General features: G+C 55.7%; 1 protein-coding gene across 8 annotated transcripts in view; it reads left to right on the plus strand.

Moving 5' to 3' along the window:
* The window catches only part of OSBP2 (oxysterol binding protein 2), a 215,827-nt gene that overhangs the window by 165,509 nt on the left and 28,760 nt on the right, over nt 1–21,558 (plus strand). For all 8 annotated transcript variants that reach the window (XM_063663156.1, XM_054470340.2, XM_063663154.1 and 5 more), the window contains one exon: nt 13,043–13,296. In XM_063663156.1, coding sequence (XP_063519226.1) covers nt 13,043–13,296 — 254 coding nt within the window. The remainder of the gene's footprint in view (nt 1–13,042; nt 13,297–21,558) is intronic.

The following is a 21,558-nucleotide window of genomic DNA, read 5'->3' on the forward strand; positions in this document are numbered from 1 at the left end:
GAGTTAATCTGAAATAGGTCTTAGGTGGAAACTTGGCCCAAAGTTGTTGGACCTCAGCAGACTGGTTGTAACTCAAGCCTGCCTGACTGGGAGAGTTCAGATTTTGCCAGATCGTGTTTAGCCATCATCAAAGACTGCGTGGCATGTGCATTGTTGGGTATGTCCAGGTTTCTTCTTCATCCCTGCAGGCTATGTGAGGGGCCCCTGGGGAGTTGAGAGGAAGGTCCCAGCCAGGCTCTGGGGACCTGACATTGGTTGGGCTTTGAGGAGCCTCCTGTGGGCTCAAGGATCAGCTGTTGAGTAGTGGGGTCCTGAGAACTGGGATAGAGAACCTGCTGGCATGGCCCGAGGTGGGCAGGTGGCCCCCACTCTAGCCCTGCTCTGAGATAAGGATCTTCTTTTCCCTCTTTGCCTCCTACCCCTACACCCCTTCACCCCTCCATCTCTTCATTTCTGCCCCTTGGCTTCACTGTGGTCTTTACCTCTACCGTGCCTCCACACCAGAAGGTTCCTGAGTCAGACAGAATGTTCTGCCCAAGCGCCAGCTCTTAGTCACTGAGACTTGGCAGTTGAAAACAGAGCCCTTATTTTTTTTTTTTTTTTTTTGGAGACAGGGTCTTGCTCTGTAGCCCAGGTTGGAGTGCAGTGGCGTGATGTCAGCTCACTGAAACCTCTACCTCCCAGATTCAAGCAATTCTCCTGCCTCAGCCTCCCGAGTAGCTGGGACTACAGGCATGCGCCACCATGCCTGACTAATTTTTGTATTTTTAGTAGAGATGGGATTTTGCCACGTTGGTCAGGCTGGTCTCGAACTCCTGACCTCAAGTGATCCGCCTGCCATGGCCTCCCAAAGTGCTGGGATTACAGGCATGAGCCACCGTGCCCAGCCAAGAGCCCTTCATTTTTGAGGAACAATTATTCACCTTTAGGTTTTTGAAAAATACCATCACATCTTGGAATTTCTCATTTTCATTTCTTTTAGAAAATAAAAAAAAAATTATGAATTTATAGTAAGACATGTAACTGCCAAGAACCCAGAGAATGAAACCTACTGGCCCCTTAGGAAGCAGCTGTCCTCCCCAGGTGGCTGAGCGGAGGTGGCCCGAGCAAGGGGCTGTCAGGCTGGGGGTGACATTCTGTATTTTCTCCCTCTCGAGGAAAGGGACTGGCTTAAGTCCCACCTCATTTGTCTTTGGCCAAGCTCCTCTTAAGCAACTTCCTTCCTGAATGTGGACTTTTCTGGAGCCTCATTATTTTGAGATTGATTATTCTCCTTTGCAAAAACTGCTTGGATAGCTTTTCACCAAGCCATGCCTTGGAAGCTACCAGCCCACAGTAGTGACTGCAGCAGCCCTCCTGGCAGGGACCCTCTAAGTGATGGGGGTGACCGCCCCCACTCAGTCCAGCAGGCATGTGGGTGCAGGAGGTGGGATGAGGGAGGCAATGGTGGGCCTGGAGGGCTAGTGCTTGTGTTAGCAGCTGGGGCCTTGTTTACAGAGAAATGTGGGCTTGTTCCCTGGGAGCTCCTCCTTTTACAGCAGCAAACACCGAGGCCCAGGGGAGGGCACCTGTGTGAAGTTACACAGCCGACTGGTGGACAGATGGATGCTTTAAGCTGAGAACCCCATTCTCTGCAGCGCATTTGGGCGGGCAGGAAATATTCGCGACCGATATGGGACAGGTTGGCCGAGGTTATCTTGGGGAGAATCACTGGAGATTGTTTCTTTGCTACTTTGTGCTTTGCTTTTCTCTACAGAGCATTTTTATTTTTCTACCTCGAACATGAGTCCATTTTATAGCCAAGTAATAATGGCCAATGCTTGTAGTCTCCTCATTGCGGACCGGCCACTGTGTTAGGCACTTTACAGGCATTAACCCATTTTATACGTGAAGACTGAAGGTTAAGATGTTAAGTAATGACTGTGCAGGGTCACGGGGTGGGAAATAAGGTGGGACTCCCAGGTCTGCTTGAGTCATCAAAGGGAAAGGCATCTCTTAGGAGTAAACTAAGGAGGCCCCCTCATCCCCTATTCATTTAAGACACATGAATCTGCCTGTGTGGAGTAAGAGGTTTCCCCTCAGCAGGCACTGTGGGTCTCTTCCGTGCTCTCCGCAGAACTCAGCCAACCCAGCCTGTCAATAAATGTTGCTGAAGGGCCTCCTGGAGCACCTGCCCCCTACACTGCAGACAGAAGAGGCGGGAGGGTGCCTGGAGAAAGTATTCCGGGGGAAAGAGAGGATCTTTGCAGGCACTGCGCAGCTAGGCCTGGCCAAGGGGAACCAATCATGGGGAGAATCACAAGATAATCAGGTTGTGATTCACTTTGTTTTTTATTCCTTTATTAGCTCAAGAGGCAGGGGCAGCAGAAAGAAAAACTCAAAACCTGGACTCTTCCTAACCCCACAGCACCCTAATCCTCTTCACGGCAAATACCTGCACACTACCTTACAGTTTACAAAACCCTTTCCTGGCCAGGGACGGTGGCTCACACCTGTAATCCCAGTACTTTGGGAGGCTGAGGTGGGCGGATCACCTGAGGTCAGGAGTTCAAGACCAGCCTGGCCAACATGGTAAAACCCCATCTCTACTAGAAGTATAAAAATTAGCCAGGTGTGGTGGTGGGTGCTTGTAATCCCAGCTACTCAGGAGGCTGAGGCAGGAGAATTGCTTGAACCGGGGAGATGGAGGTTGCAGTGAGCCAAGATAACGCCACTGCACTCCAGCCTGGGCGACAAGAGTGAGACTCTGTCTCAATAATAATAATAAAAAAAAAGCTTTCCCATTCTGATATTTCTTATGCCATCCATTCATTCAATAGGTTCTATTTAGCACCTCCCACGCACCCAACTCCAGGCTGTGAGCGTCAACCAGGCAGATGCAGCCCCTACCCCTTCAGGGCCCCATGGCTCCTAGTGGCAGAACCCTTTCCCCACCAGGGCCCTCTGTCTCAGCTTGCGCTCCAACATTGATACCTAGAGGCAGCCGCGTGTGGAAAATGGTTTAGTATGATTACAGGGGCATCAGATGATTTCCAAGGAGAAGCCGCAGTGGCTGTCTCCAGGCCAGGAAAGTGTCATCCCATCCCAGTAGTTTCCAGTGACCTGCTCAACAGTCCTGGCACCGTCCGAGATCAGTGGCTTCTCCAGTGTGGGTCACCAGATACTCACTTTAGAACAAAGTCCCTCTTGCTCTGGCCTCGAAACAGGTGTTTGCATTGTGTCAAAGGAAATGCTCACATAGGTGGGTCTCTTCCTTGTCCACTAAAGGATCCCCCTCACTAGTCAGGGATTGCTGACCCCACAACCATCAGCAGAGTGACCAGGTCTGCTGGTGCCTGGTGACTGGCTGGGAGAAGCTAGGCACCAGGCCTTGTGGTGAGCCCGTTGGTAAGGCCAGTGGTTTCAGAGGAGCTGTGCTAGGAGTTGGGCCAAGGGCAGCACCCTTCCACATGCCAACGAGGGCTGAAAAAAGGGCCTTCCTCCACAGCCCGAAGAGCTGGTGCCATGGGAGGACATGGCCTATAACCAGATGGAATATGGGGCAGCCGCTAACAAGGAACCAAATCGTAGAGACTGGGCAAAGCATGATGGGCCAGATGAAAAAGCAAAACACCAAACTGAATTTGTGTTATGTGGACAAAGGCTAGACTTCAATGTGGAACAAAGGAAAGTTTAATTTCCTGAGATGTCAGGATCCTGGGAGAGCTTTTTTCCTCTCCTTTGGTTACCCAGGAGGCAGCACAGAGCACTGAAGTGGGGTCCCTGGAGCCAGGATGCCTGGCCGCTGCCCCCGGCCCCCTCTCTGCAGAGCTGGGAGGCAGCACCCGGGCCATGAGGGACAAATGTGGAGCAAGGGATGGAGCTGGAACTTGCTATTATGGGATGTTAAAGCTGGCAGGACCTGAGGTAGCATCTAACCCAGTGGTTCTTACCTTGGCTATAGCACTAAAGTCTCCTAGAGAATCTGTTTTACGATATTGATGCCTGAATCTTAAATTCAGCTGATTAGATAAAAAAATTAAAAAAAAATACCGATATCCTTCCTACCCCCAAGTTACCAGTCAGTCCCATCGCCCAGGATGCTTGAGCCTGCAGGCAGGAGTTTCTGGTTGTATCTTGGAGCAGGCGGTGGGCAGGCAGATGGGTGGGTTGGGGTTTAGAGCAAGCCCTAGACAAGAGGAGGCTCTTGTCTAGAAACCAGCCAACTTGGGAGGCTAGGGCCTTGGTGAGAAGCAGGCGGGTCCCTCATCTTAACTGCAGGGAATCAGAGGAGGAAGAGGGAGCCTGAGTGCTTCAGCTCTGAGCACCTTCCATGCTGTCAAACAGGGCTCAGGGGAGAAGCTGAGCATCTCGCCAGGCTTGCTTCATGCCGGAGGAGGGGGCTGCAGCCCCATGGGCAGCTTCCTGGGCCCAGCTGGCATGGGGTCTGTCCTTCATGCATCTGCCAGGCTGGGCTCGAGAACAGCCCTGTGGAAGTCCTGGCCTGGGCAGCCACCCCTCTACCTTGGGGTGAAACTCAAACCTACACAGGGTGGGTGAGTGAGCCCAGCACAGAGCTGGATCTAGGGCAGGCACCCTCATTCCTTCGAGACGACCTTGTGGGAACCCTGGTAGGGTGGAGGCTGTGGGTGGGCTGGGTGCTCTGCCGGCTGGAGGAAGCTGTGGGCAGCAGGCCATCTTTAGCATCACGGCGGTTGCCAGAATTGGAGCAGGCACCGCTATTTTGTGCTCCATTTCTGCGCCTATGTGACTTTCCTGGAGTGGGCCTGGCTGCCCGGCGCTGTCCATCATCCCCAGGACAGCTGAGCGAAGTATGCGGCTCTAGGTCACAGCCCTCTTCTGAGTGAGGAGGCGCCCTAGCTTGTCTCATGTGCCTCTGTTGTTCATCCCTCCTTTTGGTTCATGACTTTGACCATGTGCCCTTGTTCCCCCAGTGAAAAGGGAAGGAGGGGAGTTTCTTTGTCCTCTGGGATTTGTGCTTGTCGATCTCTCTAGCTGGCCCGGGGGTATTGGGAAGTGATTTCCCCTGAGAAGTCATAAGACTCAGCCCCACAGAGACCAGCCTACAGATTCATGTTTATTGATGGGGTTTCTGCCGCGGCAGCTCCAGTGGAATGGAAGCAAAGCCTGATACTTATATGGCAGGCCTGGGTGCCCCATCCCACAGGCCCCACCCTGGCCTTGGTAATAGGTGTCCCTGGTATGGCGGAAGCCCTGCACCCCTCTCCTGGAGAAGTTGTCAGAAAGCCCAGATGTGGTCTCAGCTTCCTGCAATGCCCCAGGCACACCGCACTCGCTGCAGTGGGAGACGAGGGGAGAGGGGCCTACGGAGAGGCCCTGAGAACTGAGATGACAGTGGCGCTCTGGCTTGGGTTTTCCATCTGCCTGCCAGAGTTTCGTGATTTATTATTTATTATTATCTGATTTTCCATCAGATTAGATCCTGACGTGCCTTCCAGCGTCCTCAGGTTGAACGTCTTGGAGTCTTCAGCCGCCTGCCTCCTGTAGAGGAGCAGCGTCACTTGTCCGGTTACCCAGGGGTCTTTATTTTTAATGAGTGATCCCTTTTGTGGCAGAACCCCCACAGGGCCCACTTTGGGTAAGGCAGATCTGTTATCCTTCTGGGTTCCCCAATCAGGAAGGACTGGCGGTGCCTCAGGGGCGCTGCTCCTGCTCCCAGGGGCCCTCGCCGCTTCTATCTCCCACTTGCAGCTTCAAGGGGGCTCAGGCTCCGAGCGCTGGCCCATTCCACCTCTGTCCTGGGGCTCCTGCCCCTTCCTCTCCCTGGAGCGGCATCCTCCTCCCGTGCTACCTGCCACTAAGTCACCATCCTGCACCAGCTGTAAAGCTGCCACCTCCTCTCAAAAGTCTTCTCAGAGCCCTACCCACAGCCTGAAGTCATCTGTTAAATCAAAGTCACCAAAGCTGCTGTAACTGAATGTTGGAGGCGCCAACCACACGGGCTGGGAATGGCTGTTTTCTGGCGAGGGTGCAGTTTTCTGGCGAGGGTGCAGCGCCCCCGCAGCCCTCACTGGAAACCAATGACACCACTGCACTGTTTCTCCTCAGAGCCCCCACGCGGGGGTGGAGTGTCTCTTTGCATAGCCAGACTGTGACAAAATAGGATGCATGCCCTGCTTAAAGTCGGTAGTGCTCAGGATGCAATGAACGCCCTGCTCTGGGGGTCTGGAGCCTTGCGATGGGAGTCCCAGACAGCAGTGACCGCTCGAGGATAAGGTCATGGGCTGGAAAGTTGCCAGGGCTCGGGGACTAGGCCTTGCCCATTTCCAGTCCTGCATACTTGAACTTCGCTCTGCAGAGAGGGGAGGGACAGCAGTGCCTGTCTCCATTAATCACACTGTGGGCCCGAGGGAGGTCCACTGGTCAGAGCGAATCCTGCTGGTGACTGACAGCTGGATATCAGCCCCCAGCACAGCAGCCCCTACACTGCACTGATGCAGGCGTGCCTGCTGTGGGGAATGGGGAGGAGGGCAAGGCTTCTCTTTCTTTGCTCCCCCCAGGGCCCTGCCTGGTCTGTGGACATGCAGGAAATAAGTTCTGAGCCATGTCCTCAAAGAAGCCACCACTTTTTTTTTCTTTTTTTTTTTTTTTTTTTTTTTGAAACAGAGTCTGACTGTCACCCAGGCTGGAGTGCAGTGGCACAATCTCGGCTTGCTACAACCTCCGCCTCCCAGGTTCAAGCGATTCTCCTGCCTCAGCCTCTTGAGTAGCTGGGATTACAGGTGCCCACCACCACGCCCGGCTAATTTTTTGTATTTTTAGTAGAGACGGGGTTTCACCATGTTGGCCAGGCTGGTCTCAAAGTCCTGACCTCAGGTGATCCGCCCACCGCAGCCTCCCAAAGTGCTGGGATTACATCACATTCTTTTAAATATTTGGATACCTCAAATGTGACTCCAGTTAGCCAGAGGCTGGTGAAGGGGCCCAGTGCTGGGGAGCCCAAAGGAGGGAGCCTGAGGGCCCCAGGCACTGTACCGTTGAAGTGACCCACACTGGGGCTCTGGCAGAGGAGGAAAGAAAGAAATCCTGCAATGCGTGTGTGCGGCGCAGCTCAGGAGTGGGAAAGTACCCAAGTCAGCACGAACGGTGCAGGGTCTCTGCATGCGGCACTGCGATGGGCTGAAGAACCAAGAAGGAGAAAGGATAACGGGGCATTGGTGGGTGCTGCTCCAGCCTTGCTGGGTATGGGCTGTCTCAATGTCCTTCCACACCCAGGACCCCGCGAGTGCTCCCAGAATCCTCCTCCAGGCCCCTGCTCTTGACACTCCCCACCCCCAGGCCCCACCGGCCTGTCCCCTGCCAGGCCCATCTTAGCAGCACGTCCCCCAAAACTCATCCAGCCCAGCACTGGGTGTGGGTGCAGTGAGCGGGGTGAGTGCCATCCTTCCACCCTGCTTCAGGGCTGCTCTCCTCTCCAGTGACACACGTGAGGGGACGGGTCTCTGCTGGACATCTATGCCTTAACCCTGGAGGAGCTCATGGGCAGTGAGGGCAAAGTTAGTTTCCCCGAAACAAGCAAGCAGTACACAGTGGGGTTGGCCGCAGGGCCTCTGCCCCCTGAGCACCACCGGGTCACCTTCCCCTAGTCCATAACCAGCCTATGCAGCCTTTCAGTTTCTTGGTTTCAAAAAGCTGCCCCCAACAAGGCTTCCCCAATGAGAAACTTGATCTGTTTTCCTCCAAAGATGAGAAAAAAGCTCCACTTCTAAAAATAGCCCACCTGGCTCCCCTGTGCTAGATGTTTCCATGGCAATCCACTCCTTCCTAGGAGCCTCCCGATGATAGAGGGGTCCCAGCGCTGAGGGGGTGCCCTGTGGCCTCCTCAGCCAGAGCCACCTATTACAGGGGTCAAGGAGATCCCTGAGTGCGGAACGGGGTGTGGGGGCACAGTAAACAAACAGGGCCCCCCCTGGTTCCGAGCCTCTATGATTTAAGTAAACTCAAGACAGTTATGGCCGGGAATGGTGGCTCAAGCCTGTAATCCCAGCACTTTGGGAGGCCAAGGTGGGTGGATCACTTGAGGTCAGGAGTTTGAGACCAGCCTGGCCAACATTGTGAAACCCCATCTCTACTCTGAAGATACAAAAATTAGCCAGGTGTTGTGACGCATGCCTGTAATCCCAGCTACTTGGGAGGCTGAGGCAGGAGAATTGCATGAACCCAGGAGGTGGAGGTTGCAGTGAGCTGAGATCATGCCACTGCACTCCAGCCTGGGTGACAAAGCAAGACTTCATCTCAAAAAAAAAAAAAGACAGTTACGGGCAAAAGTGAGTTGTGTCAGTGGAAGGTGACAGGGCCAGGGGCCTAGGGCCCTGGTGCATGTTAAGTCCCAGCTCTGCACTGGCCACACGCGGGGTGGTTACCATCTTTCCCAGAGCAGCCACTAATATCCCCGGTGTAAGGACCAGCACACTTACCCAAGGCCATGTGGAGTCAGAAGCAGGACTGCCTGGCCCAGAACCGCCACCTCCCCACCCCAGGCTGCCACCTCCATGCAGACAGCCTGGTCAGGAAGGCAAATGTGCCAGTCTTTGCAGGAAGGACAGAGGGACTTGTGAGGTCTCTGTGCCTCAGGAGTCTCAGTGACCCACTCAAAAGCATCCAGGGACGACTCCCCGGCAGTAAATCAGACCGTAATGATCAGTGTGAGTGAGAATGTGGCACGGTGTGCAGCCCAGCCACAGCGACTCAGTGTGACAGACAAGCAATGGCTCCCAAAGATGTCCATGTCCTAATCCCCAGAGCCTTAGATGCCTTGTCTTAGATGGCGAAAGGGATGTTGCAGATACAATGAAGAATTTTGAGATGAGGATTCTCCTGGATTACCCAGGTGGGCCCAGCACAATCACTAGATCAGAGAGAGAAGATGCTGCTTTGCTAGCTTTGAAGATGGAGGAAGGGGCTATGAGTGAAGGAGTGAGGGCGGCCTGCAGAAGCTAGAAAAGGCAAAGCAACGCCTTCTCCCCTGGAGCCTCCGGAGTGAACGCAGCCCTGCCAACACCTGGATTTCAGGACTCCTGACTTCCAGAGCTGTAAGATAATAAATGTGTGTTCTGGGCCAGGCGCGGTGGCTCAGGCCTGTAATCCCAGCACTTTGGGAGGCCGAGGCAGGTGGATCACAGGTCGGGAGTTCAAGACCAGCCTGGCCAACATAGTGAAAACCCCTCTCTACTAAAAATACAAAAATTAGCCAGGCGTGGTGGTGCACACCTGTAATGCCAGCTATTCAGGAGGCTGAAGTGGGAGAATCGCATGAACCTGGGAGGTGGAGGTTGCAGTGAACCGAGATCGCACCACTGCACTCCAGCCTGGGCGACAGTGCAAGACTCCGTCTCAAAAAACAGGAAAAGAAAATGTGTTGTTTCAAGCCATTGTCTTAATTTCCTGGGGCTGCCATAATAAATTACCACAAACAAGTGGCTTAAAATGACAGGAAATCACTCTCTCGGTTCTGAACTGAGACTTCTGGACTCAGTGTGGCCAGAGTTTACTCATGTGGAGGCCAAGCCCCCTTCATTGTTCAGCTGTGCCTCTGCCTGGGCTTGGGGTGAGGCCCACGCCCCTGTGCTCACTGTGTGTCACAGCATCGTTGTCTTGCTGTGAGAACATGGGAGGTGGGTGATGCCACCTTCCCTTGAGGGGTGGTGCGTGTGTGGGTACGCATGGGAGCCTGCCTATGACGGGTAGTTCACGGCCTTGGAGCTGGGTGGGAGCCACCATCAGTGCGCCTGGGCTGGGTGCAGGGGTCCTTCCTGCCCAAGCCCACCCCTCCTGGCCTCTCTGTCCCTCTATCTGCCTGTGATTCCACCTGCCACCAGTCTTGTCTTTCCCATGGACTGCTGTCAACTGCCACATGCTCCCTTTTGCCAGAGGACAAAGAGCCAGTCTCCTTGGTCTGTGCCAGAGGCCCCTTACCTTCTCCCCTTTTCAACCTACTCCTCTGTGTCTCACCCCTACCTGTCCCCCACTTTCTTCAAATCCTGCCTTCCCATGTGTGACTCGCCAACCCCAGGAGGAACCCATGGGCCTAGGTGGACCCCGAAGCATTCATTCATTCACTCACTCATTCCCTGTCTCTCGTCCTACCCTCCCTCATTCTCCTGGTCTCCCTGTCCCTTTGAGGGGACCTCTCCCTGCCTGTCTCTGCAGAACAGACTGTGCTCATGGGTAATCATTGGCCCAAGTGCCTTCTCATCCTTCCCCAACAACACGGCCAGTGACTTGAGGCCAGAACAAGCGTATCCCTGTGTCCCTGGGGACTTGAATTTGGACCTTAAGGGCTGCTTACTAAGGTATACTCTTGAATAACAAGTTATACAGAAATGTGGCTACCGGCTTCCACCTGCCACACGGAAGGATGCTAACATGCTTACAGTTAGACTCACTGTGCCTCTCACCAGCTCTTGCTTACAAAGCAGGGGTCACATTTGGGCTGACCCGCATCTGCATTGGGCATGCCCCCTCGAGGCCCTCCCCGTGTTGAGCCGGGGGCCATTCTGATGGATAGGGTGCTGGCCGTTCTGGTTATTAGATGTACTGAACCTGGGAAGATGACATGTGCCTCAGGGACAGGTGGTAAGAGCACAGGCTCTAAAGCCAGAGACCTGGCTGCTCAGGAATCTCCTCACCTCATGGCCCTGGGCAATTTCAATGCACCTTTCTGTTCCCAGATCTACCTCACGGGGTCTTCGCAGGCATTAACTGAGGCAGCGCCTCACCCACAGCCTGGCACCTGGAAAGGTGTGGTACACATCAGCCGTTAGAGCCTTTCTAAGGCCGATCCAGAGACAGGGAGGCTTGTGAGCAGACAGAGCTGGACTCAGATCCCAACCCTGCCCCTCAATAGCTGGGCACTAAGCTGGTGGCTTGGCCTCTCGGAACCTGCATGTTCTTGCCTGCCGGGAGGGAAGAATAGCCACTGTCTACTGACCTCCACCATGAGGCCCAGAGCAACAGCTGACAGAGCCAGTGGCCCAGACCCTGGCCCAGCCCGTGTGGCCTCCAGACGTCTGGGGGCCGCAGTTGGGCTTCTGAGTGCAGGCACGCTGTGGCCTCTCAATGGCCTTGCCAGGGTAGGGACTGTCCCATCCCCAGGTGATAGATGAGGAAATCAAGGCTCTGAGAGGTGAAGCCATGCTCAGGCCGCCTGGCTGGCCACTCTCTTCCTTCTGGGCTGCTGGGGCCTCCATGAGAGGGGCAGGCGGTCATTTGAATAACAAGTTATTGTCATTTGGAGGCTGCAGTTGTGATGGGAGGCTCCCTGCCTCCTGGCTGGATGCTGACCCAAGGCCCCTGTTGCCAGAGGGGGACAGGGTATGCCGTGGGCACCCTCCTCAGCTCCCCTCGGCTCGGGCCCCATGCAGCTGGCTGGCCTGACCCTGCCGTGGACACCACATGCACTCGGAACAGTGACTCAGCCATGTCCACCCCCGTGTACCTTGCCTGCTGTGGGAAGAAACGTTCTCTCACAATATGCATCATTTTTCAAAAAAATCTTATATCTTGGGTTACAGATTTTCTTCATCTAAAAAAAGTTTTTAGCTGATTATTTCTAAACAAGGCATTTCAGAAACCCCTTGGCAGTTACAGGCTCTGGGACTCACGGGGTGGTGTCAGCCTCTTGGTGCCCTGTGCCCAGTGTTAAACAGCAGCCTGGCCCTAGGTCAGCTGCCTCCTGCCCCACCTGCTGTGGTGCGCCACCCCCCAGAGACGCCCACAGCCCCATGCCCCCGGGTGCAGGCTGGGCTGGCAGGAAAGGGGCCCTGGGCAGCTGCGTGAGAGAGAGGTAAGAGGAGGCGTGGGAGCCGCAGAGGGCACAGCCTACCCCTCTCGTGGAGGCCCCAGCAGCCAGAAAGGAAGAGCGTGGCCAGCCAGGCAGCGTGGGCATGACTTCACCTCTCAGAGCCTCCATTTCCTCATCTGTCGCCCGGGGATGGTCCAGTCCCTACCCTGCAAGGCCATTGAGGGGCCACAGCGTGTCTGCACACAGAAGGCATTCCATCAGTGAGAATGGCTGTGTTCCTGCAGGGAGATCGGTGAAGGCAGGGACAGGGGAGCCTCAACTGTGACATCAGGTCTTTTGGCAGACTTTGTTTTTGTTTGTTTGTTGTTGTGTTTTGGGTGTTTTTGTTTTGTTTTGTTTTTTGAAACAAGGTCTCATTCTGTTACACAGGCTGGAGTGCAATGGCACGATCACGGCTCACTGCAGCCTTCACCTCCCTGGGCTCAGGTGATCCTCCCACCTCAGCCTCCTGGGTAGCTGGGACCACCAGCATATGCCACTATGCCCGGCTAATTTTTCTATTTTTTGTAGAAGATAGACTTTTGTCATGTTGCCCAGGCTCTTTTGGCAGAGTTTGGACAGAAGGTGGCATTGGGCTGGCCCTCAAAGGGGTGGGTGGGGCGGGACCTCTGGTGGGGGCAGGTATGAGAAGGTTCCATGCAGTGGGGACATGGCGGGAAAGGCCCCAAACAGGAGCGCTCAGGCCTTTGCAGGGAACAGGGGACAGATTGGTGTGGCTGGGGGATGGGCATGAGCAGAGAGCAAAGTGAGGTTGACTGGACGGCGGTGACTGGCTTGGGGTAGCCCTGCGACGCTGAGAAAGGAGCCCGGGCTCCATTCTGGGGGCTTCTGTGCCCACAGAGCAGTCTCCACCTCTCCACCCAGCATAGCCCATCCTTCCCTGCACACCACAACGTAGGGAGCTGGTGCCCTGCACGCAGGTGGGTGCCCGCAGGCCTGCCGCCTCCGAAGCCCAGTCCCGGCCCTGCCATTCAAGCTAGGCTCTCTTTACAGTCCTTCCCACTGAGTCAGGTGGGCTCTTGCCCACCCCACCCTGGGAAGGCTAGGCCAGGATGGGGCAGGCACCTCACCCTGGCCAGGAACAGGAACGGGCACTATCTCGGGGACTGATGTTTTCTGAATGGCGCTATCCACCCTGCCCTGCTCGGCCTGGCTGTGCAGGCCTCTTGGTACCATGTCTGTTCGTAATGACCATAACAACTCTATTTTCTTCCACAGATGACTCTGGGGACGACGACGAGGCTACCACCCCAGCCAACAAGAGCGAGCTGCACCACACCCTAAAGAATCTTTCCTTGAAGTTAGATGACCTCAGCACATGCAATGACCTCATCGCCAAGCATGGCGCCGCACTCCAGCGCTCCCTGACAGAGCTGGACGGCCTCAAGATCCCATCCGAGAGTGGGGAGAAGCTGAAGGTGGTGAACGAGCGGGCCACCCTCTTCCGCATCACATCCAATGCTATGATCAACGTGAGTACCCGCCCCCACCACCGCCCTGGCACGGGGCTCCCTGGCTCCGGCCCCGGGGTCCCTGAGTGGGTGACCAGGGGTGCTTGAAGGGTCAGCATTCCATTTCCTGCAGTTCCACAGTGTTTCCCAAAGCCAGCGCCCCCCAGCTAGCTTCCGAGTTCTCAGATCATCTCCTTCATTCGGCCGTCATTGGGCAAGGACATTCTTCTTAATTGTCTGGAAGAAACTGGAGTTGGGTGTGGACTCTGGTGCAGTCTGCAGTTACTTCATGCCTCGATAAGGAAGGTCAGGGCCCCAAGTTAAGTAGCTAGCCCAGCGGGTCAGTTCTGCCCACACAGTAGGGACACAGCTGCCACACTGGCCCTCAGTGGCTGCTACTGTGTCTCCCTGGGTTCACTCCCCACATGCAGTGGGAGCAGACGCTGTGCACAACAAGGGGAGGGTGTGGTAGGGGGCTGCAGTCGAGGGCTCCCTGAGCTGGAAGAGCCTCAGAGCTGAACCTGCCGAGGTCGTGCCAGCATGATGGTAGACAGAGCGGGTAACTGCAGTTGTAAACTAAGCAGCCCCGCTGCAGGAGTCAGCCGCTCACCCCGGCTCTGGAAGCCACACGGCTATGACTGGGGGCCAGGAGGGTGTCTCGATGGTGGCAGGAGGACAGTGCTTGGCCCTGCTTCCCTCTTTCTGTCTGGGGAGTGTTCCCCAGAAGTATGCGTGCTCCTCCAGGCCTCCACCCTCCAGACACAGGTCTGACTGCAACAGCCTCCTCCCAGCACAATCCCACAGGGCGGCACATCTAGGCCAGGGGTGCAGTTGTAGGAGCTTGGGGTGGCCTGCTGGGAGTAAGGAGACCAGAGCAGAGGAGCTGTTTAGAAATGGAGGCTGCTACAGAGGAAGAAGTGAGGTCCAGAGAAGGGGGTTCAGGAGAGCCATCGTGCTGGCTGGGGACAGTGGGCAGTGCTGGTGCCCGGTTGACTTCCAGCTGGGGGACCCAGCCCCCAAACTAGGAGGTTAGACCAGGGCCGGACTGGGAGCTGGGACCAAGCTCCAGGCCCCACAAGAAATGCAAGGACAGGGTGGGAAGATAGAGGCTGGAGCTCACTGCAGGCCAAGAGCCCGGGCTAAAACCTGGGCATCCAAGACCTGCCCCAAGCCCGCTTCACTGGCCTGTTGGCAGCATGATTGTGGGGCAGGAGAGCCACCCCACCACCCACACCTGCCCAGATATGCTCAAGCTCAGGCCTGGCGTGCCCAAATGCAGCCTTGGGAATCCCACCCTGGGACCTGAGGCTGGGCGAGGTGTGCCCCCCTTCCCGACTGCTGGGAAACTCAGCCTGCAGGTGCCCACCTGCCTCAGCTCAGCAGGTGCCCACCTGCCTCAGCTCAGCAGGTGTGTGCGCCTTGTCCGTCCCAGATCCCACAGTGCTGGGGGTGGGGGGCGGTTGGCCCCATGTGCCAAGGATGCTGAGAGGCTGCTGGGCCACCCTGCATGTTGGCCCCATTGTCACCTGCACTGTTTTCCTACATCCACCCTCTCAGGCCCACTGTCCTCCTTACAGCCCACAGACGAGATTGCTGTACTTCTACCAGGGACACACACAAATATGAAGCACTGAATGACATAATAATGCATTTGTATTTCCCTGTCCCTCCCAGAAGCCACTGCCGGAGGCTTCCCAGGCACTGCCTCCCTACCCGAGACCAAAACTGCTTTGTCTTGAATAAGCAGTTTTGGCTTTTCCGAGATAATGAGCGTCTCAGCTGGCTGCCGTCTTGCACAGTCTTTTATCAGCCATCAGAGGCTCATCTGTGTTTACGAAGCCATCAGAACAGCTCCAAGTTTAAGTGCCTAATGAATTGTTTTATGAGAAGCACAACCCCCTGGGGTTGGTCACGATTCCTTTCTGCAGCTCCAGCATCCAGGGAACATGGTGGCAGAGTCAGCCCTGAGTGACAGGAGCTGTGCCCTGGGCTGGGTTCTGCCAAACCTGCTGGTGTTAGCCTGCCATGAGGGCCCCTCCCCAAGTTCCTGCTGTTAAATCAGGGGCAGGGAGGGCAGGAGTGCGGTGCTGCCCCGACAGACTGTGCTTGTAGCCTCCCAGGCTAGCCCGGAGGCTCATGTTTCCCCTGGGGACCCTGCCTGACAGCCACTCCTCGCCTGGCAGGAACTGGGGCAGTTCTGGAAAGGCTATTTGCATGGCTCTCAGACACCAAGGGTTCAGCCCCCACTGTGTGCAGAGGAGCCATGTAGGCAAAGCCGGCCACTTGCCTGAAGGTCATGGGACACATGCGTTCCTACCCTTGGCCAGGCCTTGGCTTCGGTACCTGTTAGGAGAAGGTGTTGGACCAGGGCTCTGTAACTAGGACATCCATGCTGCTCCCACCTCCAAACCTCCAGGGAGCCTATTCAGGCACCAGACCACTTACCTCTTCCAACAGCCTGGTTAGCACCTTGAGGGATTGTTAGTGTCAACGTGGAAAGTGAGGCTCAGGGAAGTCACCTGAACTGCTCAGCATAACCCAACTGGTAGGTGGCCACGCCAAGATGCATGCAAACCCAGGTCTGTGTGGCCTGCAAGAGAAGTGATGGCCCTCATCCTCTCATTACCTCAGGGAGGTAAGGGTGACCTCCTTGGAGGGTTGCAGAGGCCCCCTCCTGCTGTGGCTACACGCCAAGGCCAGGACACGGGGAAGCCTCACCCGCACCCTGGGCAGGATCCCAACCTCAAAGATCTCTGTGAGTCCCTGGAGTGTCTTACCTTTCAGCTTCAAGGTATCCTCTGGTCACCATGGCTGCAGCCCCACCAGGGCCCCTCCTGGGAAGCCAGGGACTTGGATATGGAAGCCACGCACTGCAGTCCCCAGAAGGTAGAAATCATCACCCCAAATCTCTCCCGATCTCACAGTGAGAGGGAGCTGCTTCTCCCACTATGGGGGCCCCACTGCAACTCCATCTGCTCCCCAGCCCTGCCTTGACTGTGATGTGTGTGGGGATGCTCCCAGCAGCGCCCATGCCTGCATTAGGGAAATCTCTACTGCCACTGGTTCCTTGAACAGGGCAGACCCTCCTCCTGGTGAAATGCTGTGTGTTTTCCACCTTGTGGGCTCTGATTGAGCCAGATCATAGAAGTGGAGCCTAAAATGAGGGACGGCTGGCCAGACAAAGCCCACATGGAGGGTGTCCTTCACAGCGCGCTGGGGCAGGCAGCTCTCTTCCTTCAGGGACAGGCTGGCTGCTCCATCTTCACTTTTCCCCAAAACCACAAAGAATCTGGGGTTGTTCCGGCTTCAGGAGAAAAGTCAGGGTGGTTGGGTGTGGTGGCTCACACCTGTAATCCCAACACTTTGGGAGGCTAAGGTGGGTGGATCACTTGAGGCCAGGAGTTCAAGACCAGCATGGCCAACATGGTGAAACCCCGTCTCTACTAAAAATACAAAAATTAGCTGGGCGTGGTGGCACGTACCTGTAATCCCAGCTACTTAGGAGGCTAAGACAGGAAAATCACTTGAACCCAGGAGGCAGACGTTGCAGTGAGCCAAGATCGCACCACTGCATTCCAACCTGAACGACAGAGTGAGACTCTGTCTCAAAAAAACAAAACAAACAAACAAAAATTAGCCAGACATGGTGGTGCATGCTTGTAGTCCCAGCTACTCAGGAGGCTGAGGCAGGAGAATCGTTAGAACCCAGGAGATGGAGGTTGCAGTGAGCCAAGATCATGCCACTGCACTCCAGCCTGGCGACAGAGTGAGACTGTCTCAGAAAAAAAAAAAAAAAAAAAAAGAGAGGAAAAAAAAGAAAAGTCAGATGATTTCTAAATTTCTTTCAAGTTTGGGAAAGGACATTGATATCATAAGCCTTTAGGTCCTCAGCTCCTAGAAGGGCAGGGAGGGGGAGCCTCTGGATGATTCCCGAGAGCCTAGGACCCACGGCTAGTGGTACAGGCCCATTCCACGCACTGTCTGATCCTCGCAGGGCGCTGCAGCCATCCTCACCTCACATCAGGTGTGGCTTCGGCCCCAGGTGTTTGAGGGAACAAGGTGCTCAGAGGTGGTTTCTGGATTGGGAATCTGGAACAGCAACACTGTGTTTCAACCCCCCACGCTTTTGCCAGTGCTGTACCTTCTAGAACACCCCTTCCTCACCCTTCAGGTACTGGCAGCTCCCTTGTCATCCTTCAGAACCCCACAGGGACATCACCATGGCTTTCCAAGGCCTCTCTTGGGTAGCCATCCTCCTGGCTGGGACCCCAGCTCTCAGGCACACCACCACGTGGCACTTAATCCACTGTTTCAACCACTCCCCACTGGGCTTTGTGCTCCCTGAGGTCAGGCTGAGTGTCTTACTCACAGGTGTCCCCAACAGTAGCCCCGTGGGAGTGCCAGCGAGTGATGTTTCATAGTGGGTCTTGTGTCTCTAGATAAAGCACTCCAAGTGGCCCACAGCTCACATTTACCTGTGATGTTACCTTTTACAAAGCTCTTCTAGTCCCATTTTCTCAACTGAACAAGGTCAGTGAGAAAGTGGAGGCCCAGCCCCGAGGCCTCAGCCTGCCGAGGTCACCCCTGCACCCCACACCCCCCTGCACTCCCCTTCCAGAGGGATCACCTGGCCTGGAACAGCATTTCGTGGCATTAAATCCTATGGGTAACCACACTTTCCATGTGCACGCCACACGGGGCTCCACCCTCCCTCTGCCTTGTGGCATTTTGATTGGCAGGGTTCTTTCTTTTTTTTTTTTTTTTCTTTGAGACAGAGTTTTGCTCTTGTTTCCCAGGCTGGAGTGCAATGGCATGATCTTGGCTCACTGCAACCTCGGCCTCCCAGGTTTAAGCTATTCTCTTGCCTCAGACTCCTGAGTAGCTGGGATTATAGGTATGCACCACCACGCCTGGCTAATTTTGTATTTTCAGTAGAGACGGGGTTTCTCCATGTTGGTCAGGCTGGTCTCGAACTCCCGACTGCAGGTTAATCCGCCTGCCTTGGCCTCCCAAAATGCTGAGATTACAGGAGTGAGCCACCGCGCCTGGCCCTGGCAGGGTTCTTTCTAGCCGGACTCGGAGGGTGTACTTTGTGGGCCTTGGAAGGACCCTCTGGGGTCAGCATCTGAGTAAGTCAGCAGCCCCGTCGTGAACTCAGGGCAACTCCTCTCTCATCACACAGATAGGAAAGCCCTGCCTGATGGGCATTTGACATCAGACCTTAGCAGCTGCCTCCTGATCCCTGCCCAGGCCTGTGCCAGGCAGGGACTCGCAGGGAACAGGCAGTCCAGCAAACTATTGAAGTGACAGGCTGCCAAGCATGTGCTCATTAGTGTGACCTGTTCTAAGATGACCCAGGGCCGCCAGCTCACATGCCCACTTTTCAAGGCCAAGTTTAGGGAGAGCCCGGGAAGGTTCCCAGTTGGCGGAGAGGCAGATTCCTGTCCAGCTGACCACAGCCCAGCGGGAAAGCCAGGGCAAGCCTTGGCTGGGCCTACAGAGGGCCGAGGCAGCAGACACAGAATGGGAAGTAGGCTTTCTCCCAGGCAGAGAAGGAAAATATTACTATTTTCCCTTCTGGGCTGTCATCGTGCGCAGGTCTTTCTGCTCTGGCCGGGATGGGGACCTGCACCAGTTTGGCTCTGAAGCCCCTCTGTTATTCCCACCTTTCCACCCAGTTACCCTTCCTGGGCCTCTGGACAGTTCTCCAGTCATGGTGGGCCCATGGGCAGGACTTGGTCATTGGGTGAGGCTTGTCAACTGTGTGGGTGGTGGCCTCACCGCCCCACTGCCCTGGAAAGGAGAGCAGACTCCTTGCCGTCCCCCTCAGGGAACCTGGAGAGATCAGCTTGGCTCTTGGTTTTCAGCCATGAGAGAGAAACAGGGTATGGGGTTCACACGATTCCTGAGCATCCCTGGTGGGCCCAGCAGCCTCTCCCGACCCGTTCCCCACAGGCCACCCGTCCCTGGTTGTGTCTTCCTGCCCTGGTGGCAGTTCCCCCGACACCCATGCCCCAGCTCCTAAGGACCGGGCTATGAGGGGCTGGGACAGGCCCTGCCAGTGGGGAGCCAGGATGGGAAAGGGGATGAGTGTTCCATGCGTTGCGTGGCATGCCAGACATTCTGCATGCACTTCCCCTGCCCCCACTCTGCAGGCTTATGCATGGGGAGACCAAGGCTGAGGGGCTCAGGATCCCAGCTGAAAGGGATACAAGCCCATGTCTTCCTGATTCCAGAGCCCACTACACTGCTGCATTATGGTAGAGAAATAAACCTGACCCTCCCCTTGATCGGGGGCAGGAGATCAGGAACACGTCCCCTGTCCACCCTCACCCTGCATCCCTGTCCTGGCACCACTGATCACCCACCTTCTGCAGGCCTGCAGAGTCTCACAGATCTTTCCACTGCAGCATCTTGACCCTGTCCTTCCTGCAAGGGCGGAACACAGTATCTCTCACAATCCCCGTAGCCCTGTAGCCTCTATGCCTGGCTCAGAGCCCAGCACATGGGAGCCTCGGCAAATGAGAGAGAGAGAGAGAGGAGGGGTGGGGAGAATATTGTGAAAAATCACAGGAGCAAATGAATGAGTCGCTTAGTGTCTGGCAAAATTCCCTAGTGGGTAATTTTTTTTGACTCTGATAAAAGCCAGCCTAGCAGATCCTTGCTTGAATTACTGTTTTGGGTAACTGAATTCTCCTGCCATTTAAGAGAAACCCCATAGGACTATTAAATGACTTTGGTTTTTAGAATGAGTCTTGAACCATAACATGCCTGCGCACAGGTGCTCGGCCAGGCATGGGGTGGGGACATTCTCCCTCACAGCAGCATCTTCCCTGAGCACCAGGGTGTACTTTGTACAGTGGCACTGCCTCTGTCACTTGGCTTAAGGTGGAGAATGATTGAGTTCGTACATATTACAAGCTCATGCTTGGAGTGTTAGTATCCATAAAGTGAAAAAGCTGCGGGAGCAGGTTCCGTCTGCAGGCCAGGGCAGCAGAGCGAGGCTGGGGCGTGCTTTCCCCTGCAGTCCTGACTCCCCTGGGTGGGCTGGCAGCTGGGCTCCATCCTGCTTCTTAGCAGCCTGTGGGCTTGTTCCTGCTGCTGTCCCTCCAGTCCCTGCAGGTGGGGCCCAGGCAAGACCGACTGCACCTGACTCGACCCCCATTCCTGAACTTGGAAGGCTCCTCATAGTTGGTCACTCATGCTGGGCCTAGGACATGGTCCTAATGACCACATGACCCCCTGTGGCACTTGGGAACCTTGAGCTGTGAGGGTGAACACAGCCCCAGCCTTGTGGGCCCCACACCCTCCTGTGGGAGCTGTAACCACATAGGTGATATGGGATGTCAGTGGCAAAAGGACCTTTAGAGGAAAGAGCCAGTGAGGTGGGATGGGGTGAGAGGCCACAGGTGCAGACAGGCTGGGGGCTGAGCAGGGGCACAGGTGCCAGGTGCCCTGGAGTGCGCACCGGGAGCCACAGGAGGGGAGGTTGGAGTGAAGAGGAGGCCAGTCACAAGGGACCTTGTGCTGACAGCATTCTGCTTCCACTTGAAATGAGACAAAGGACTCAATGCCAAGTGACTCAATGCCAATGTCAATGACTCAAGGCCAAATAAAATGATCCCACGTGCATTTTAGCAAGACCCCTCTGCTGTTTGGAGAATGCGCTATCCGCGAGGCAGGGGCAGGTGCTCAGAGACCCTTCAGGAGCCCCTCGGGCAGAGAGAGTAGAGCTGGCGCCCGTGAGAGTGGGCAGTGCTGCTCTGAGCTGAAGTCAGGGACAGCAGAGTTGCTGTGTGGTTGAGAAAAGAGGCCAAGGGGAAGGACCCCATGCTGGGGGCCTGGGCCGCTAGAGAATGGGGGCCTTGCTGTCTGACGCCCTGCTTGGCCCACACACAGTTCCGCAGGATGCAGGAGGGTCTTTCCCAGGAGTGGGTTTTGTGTAGCCAATGAGTGGGCAGAGCTAGCTTGCAGAGCTAGCTCGAGGTGCCCAGTGCAGGCAGAAAGCAGGGAGGGCAGGGCTGGCCAACAGAGGGTAGATGGTTACCAGGCCTGATGGGAGAGACGCCGCACTCTTGGTCCCTGGGTTTACCAAGGAAGGTAGCATCCCTCAGGAGACACACTTTGGTGCCTGCCGCAGGGCTGGCTGGGCAGTATGGGGTGCCTGCGACATCCTGATGGCAAGGACACGGAAAAACCTGGGGAGGAAGGGCACCCGGCACAGCCAGCACTCGATGGAGTGGGCTCGGGGGACACTCCACTTGGGGACACGCCAGCTGCAAG

This window comes from Pongo pygmaeus, chromosome 23 (assembly GCF_028885625.2).
Source record: "Pongo pygmaeus isolate AG05252 chromosome 23, NHGRI_mPonPyg2-v2.0_pri, whole genome shotgun sequence".
NCBI lineage: Eukaryota > Metazoa > Chordata > Mammalia > Primates > Hominidae > Pongo > Pongo pygmaeus.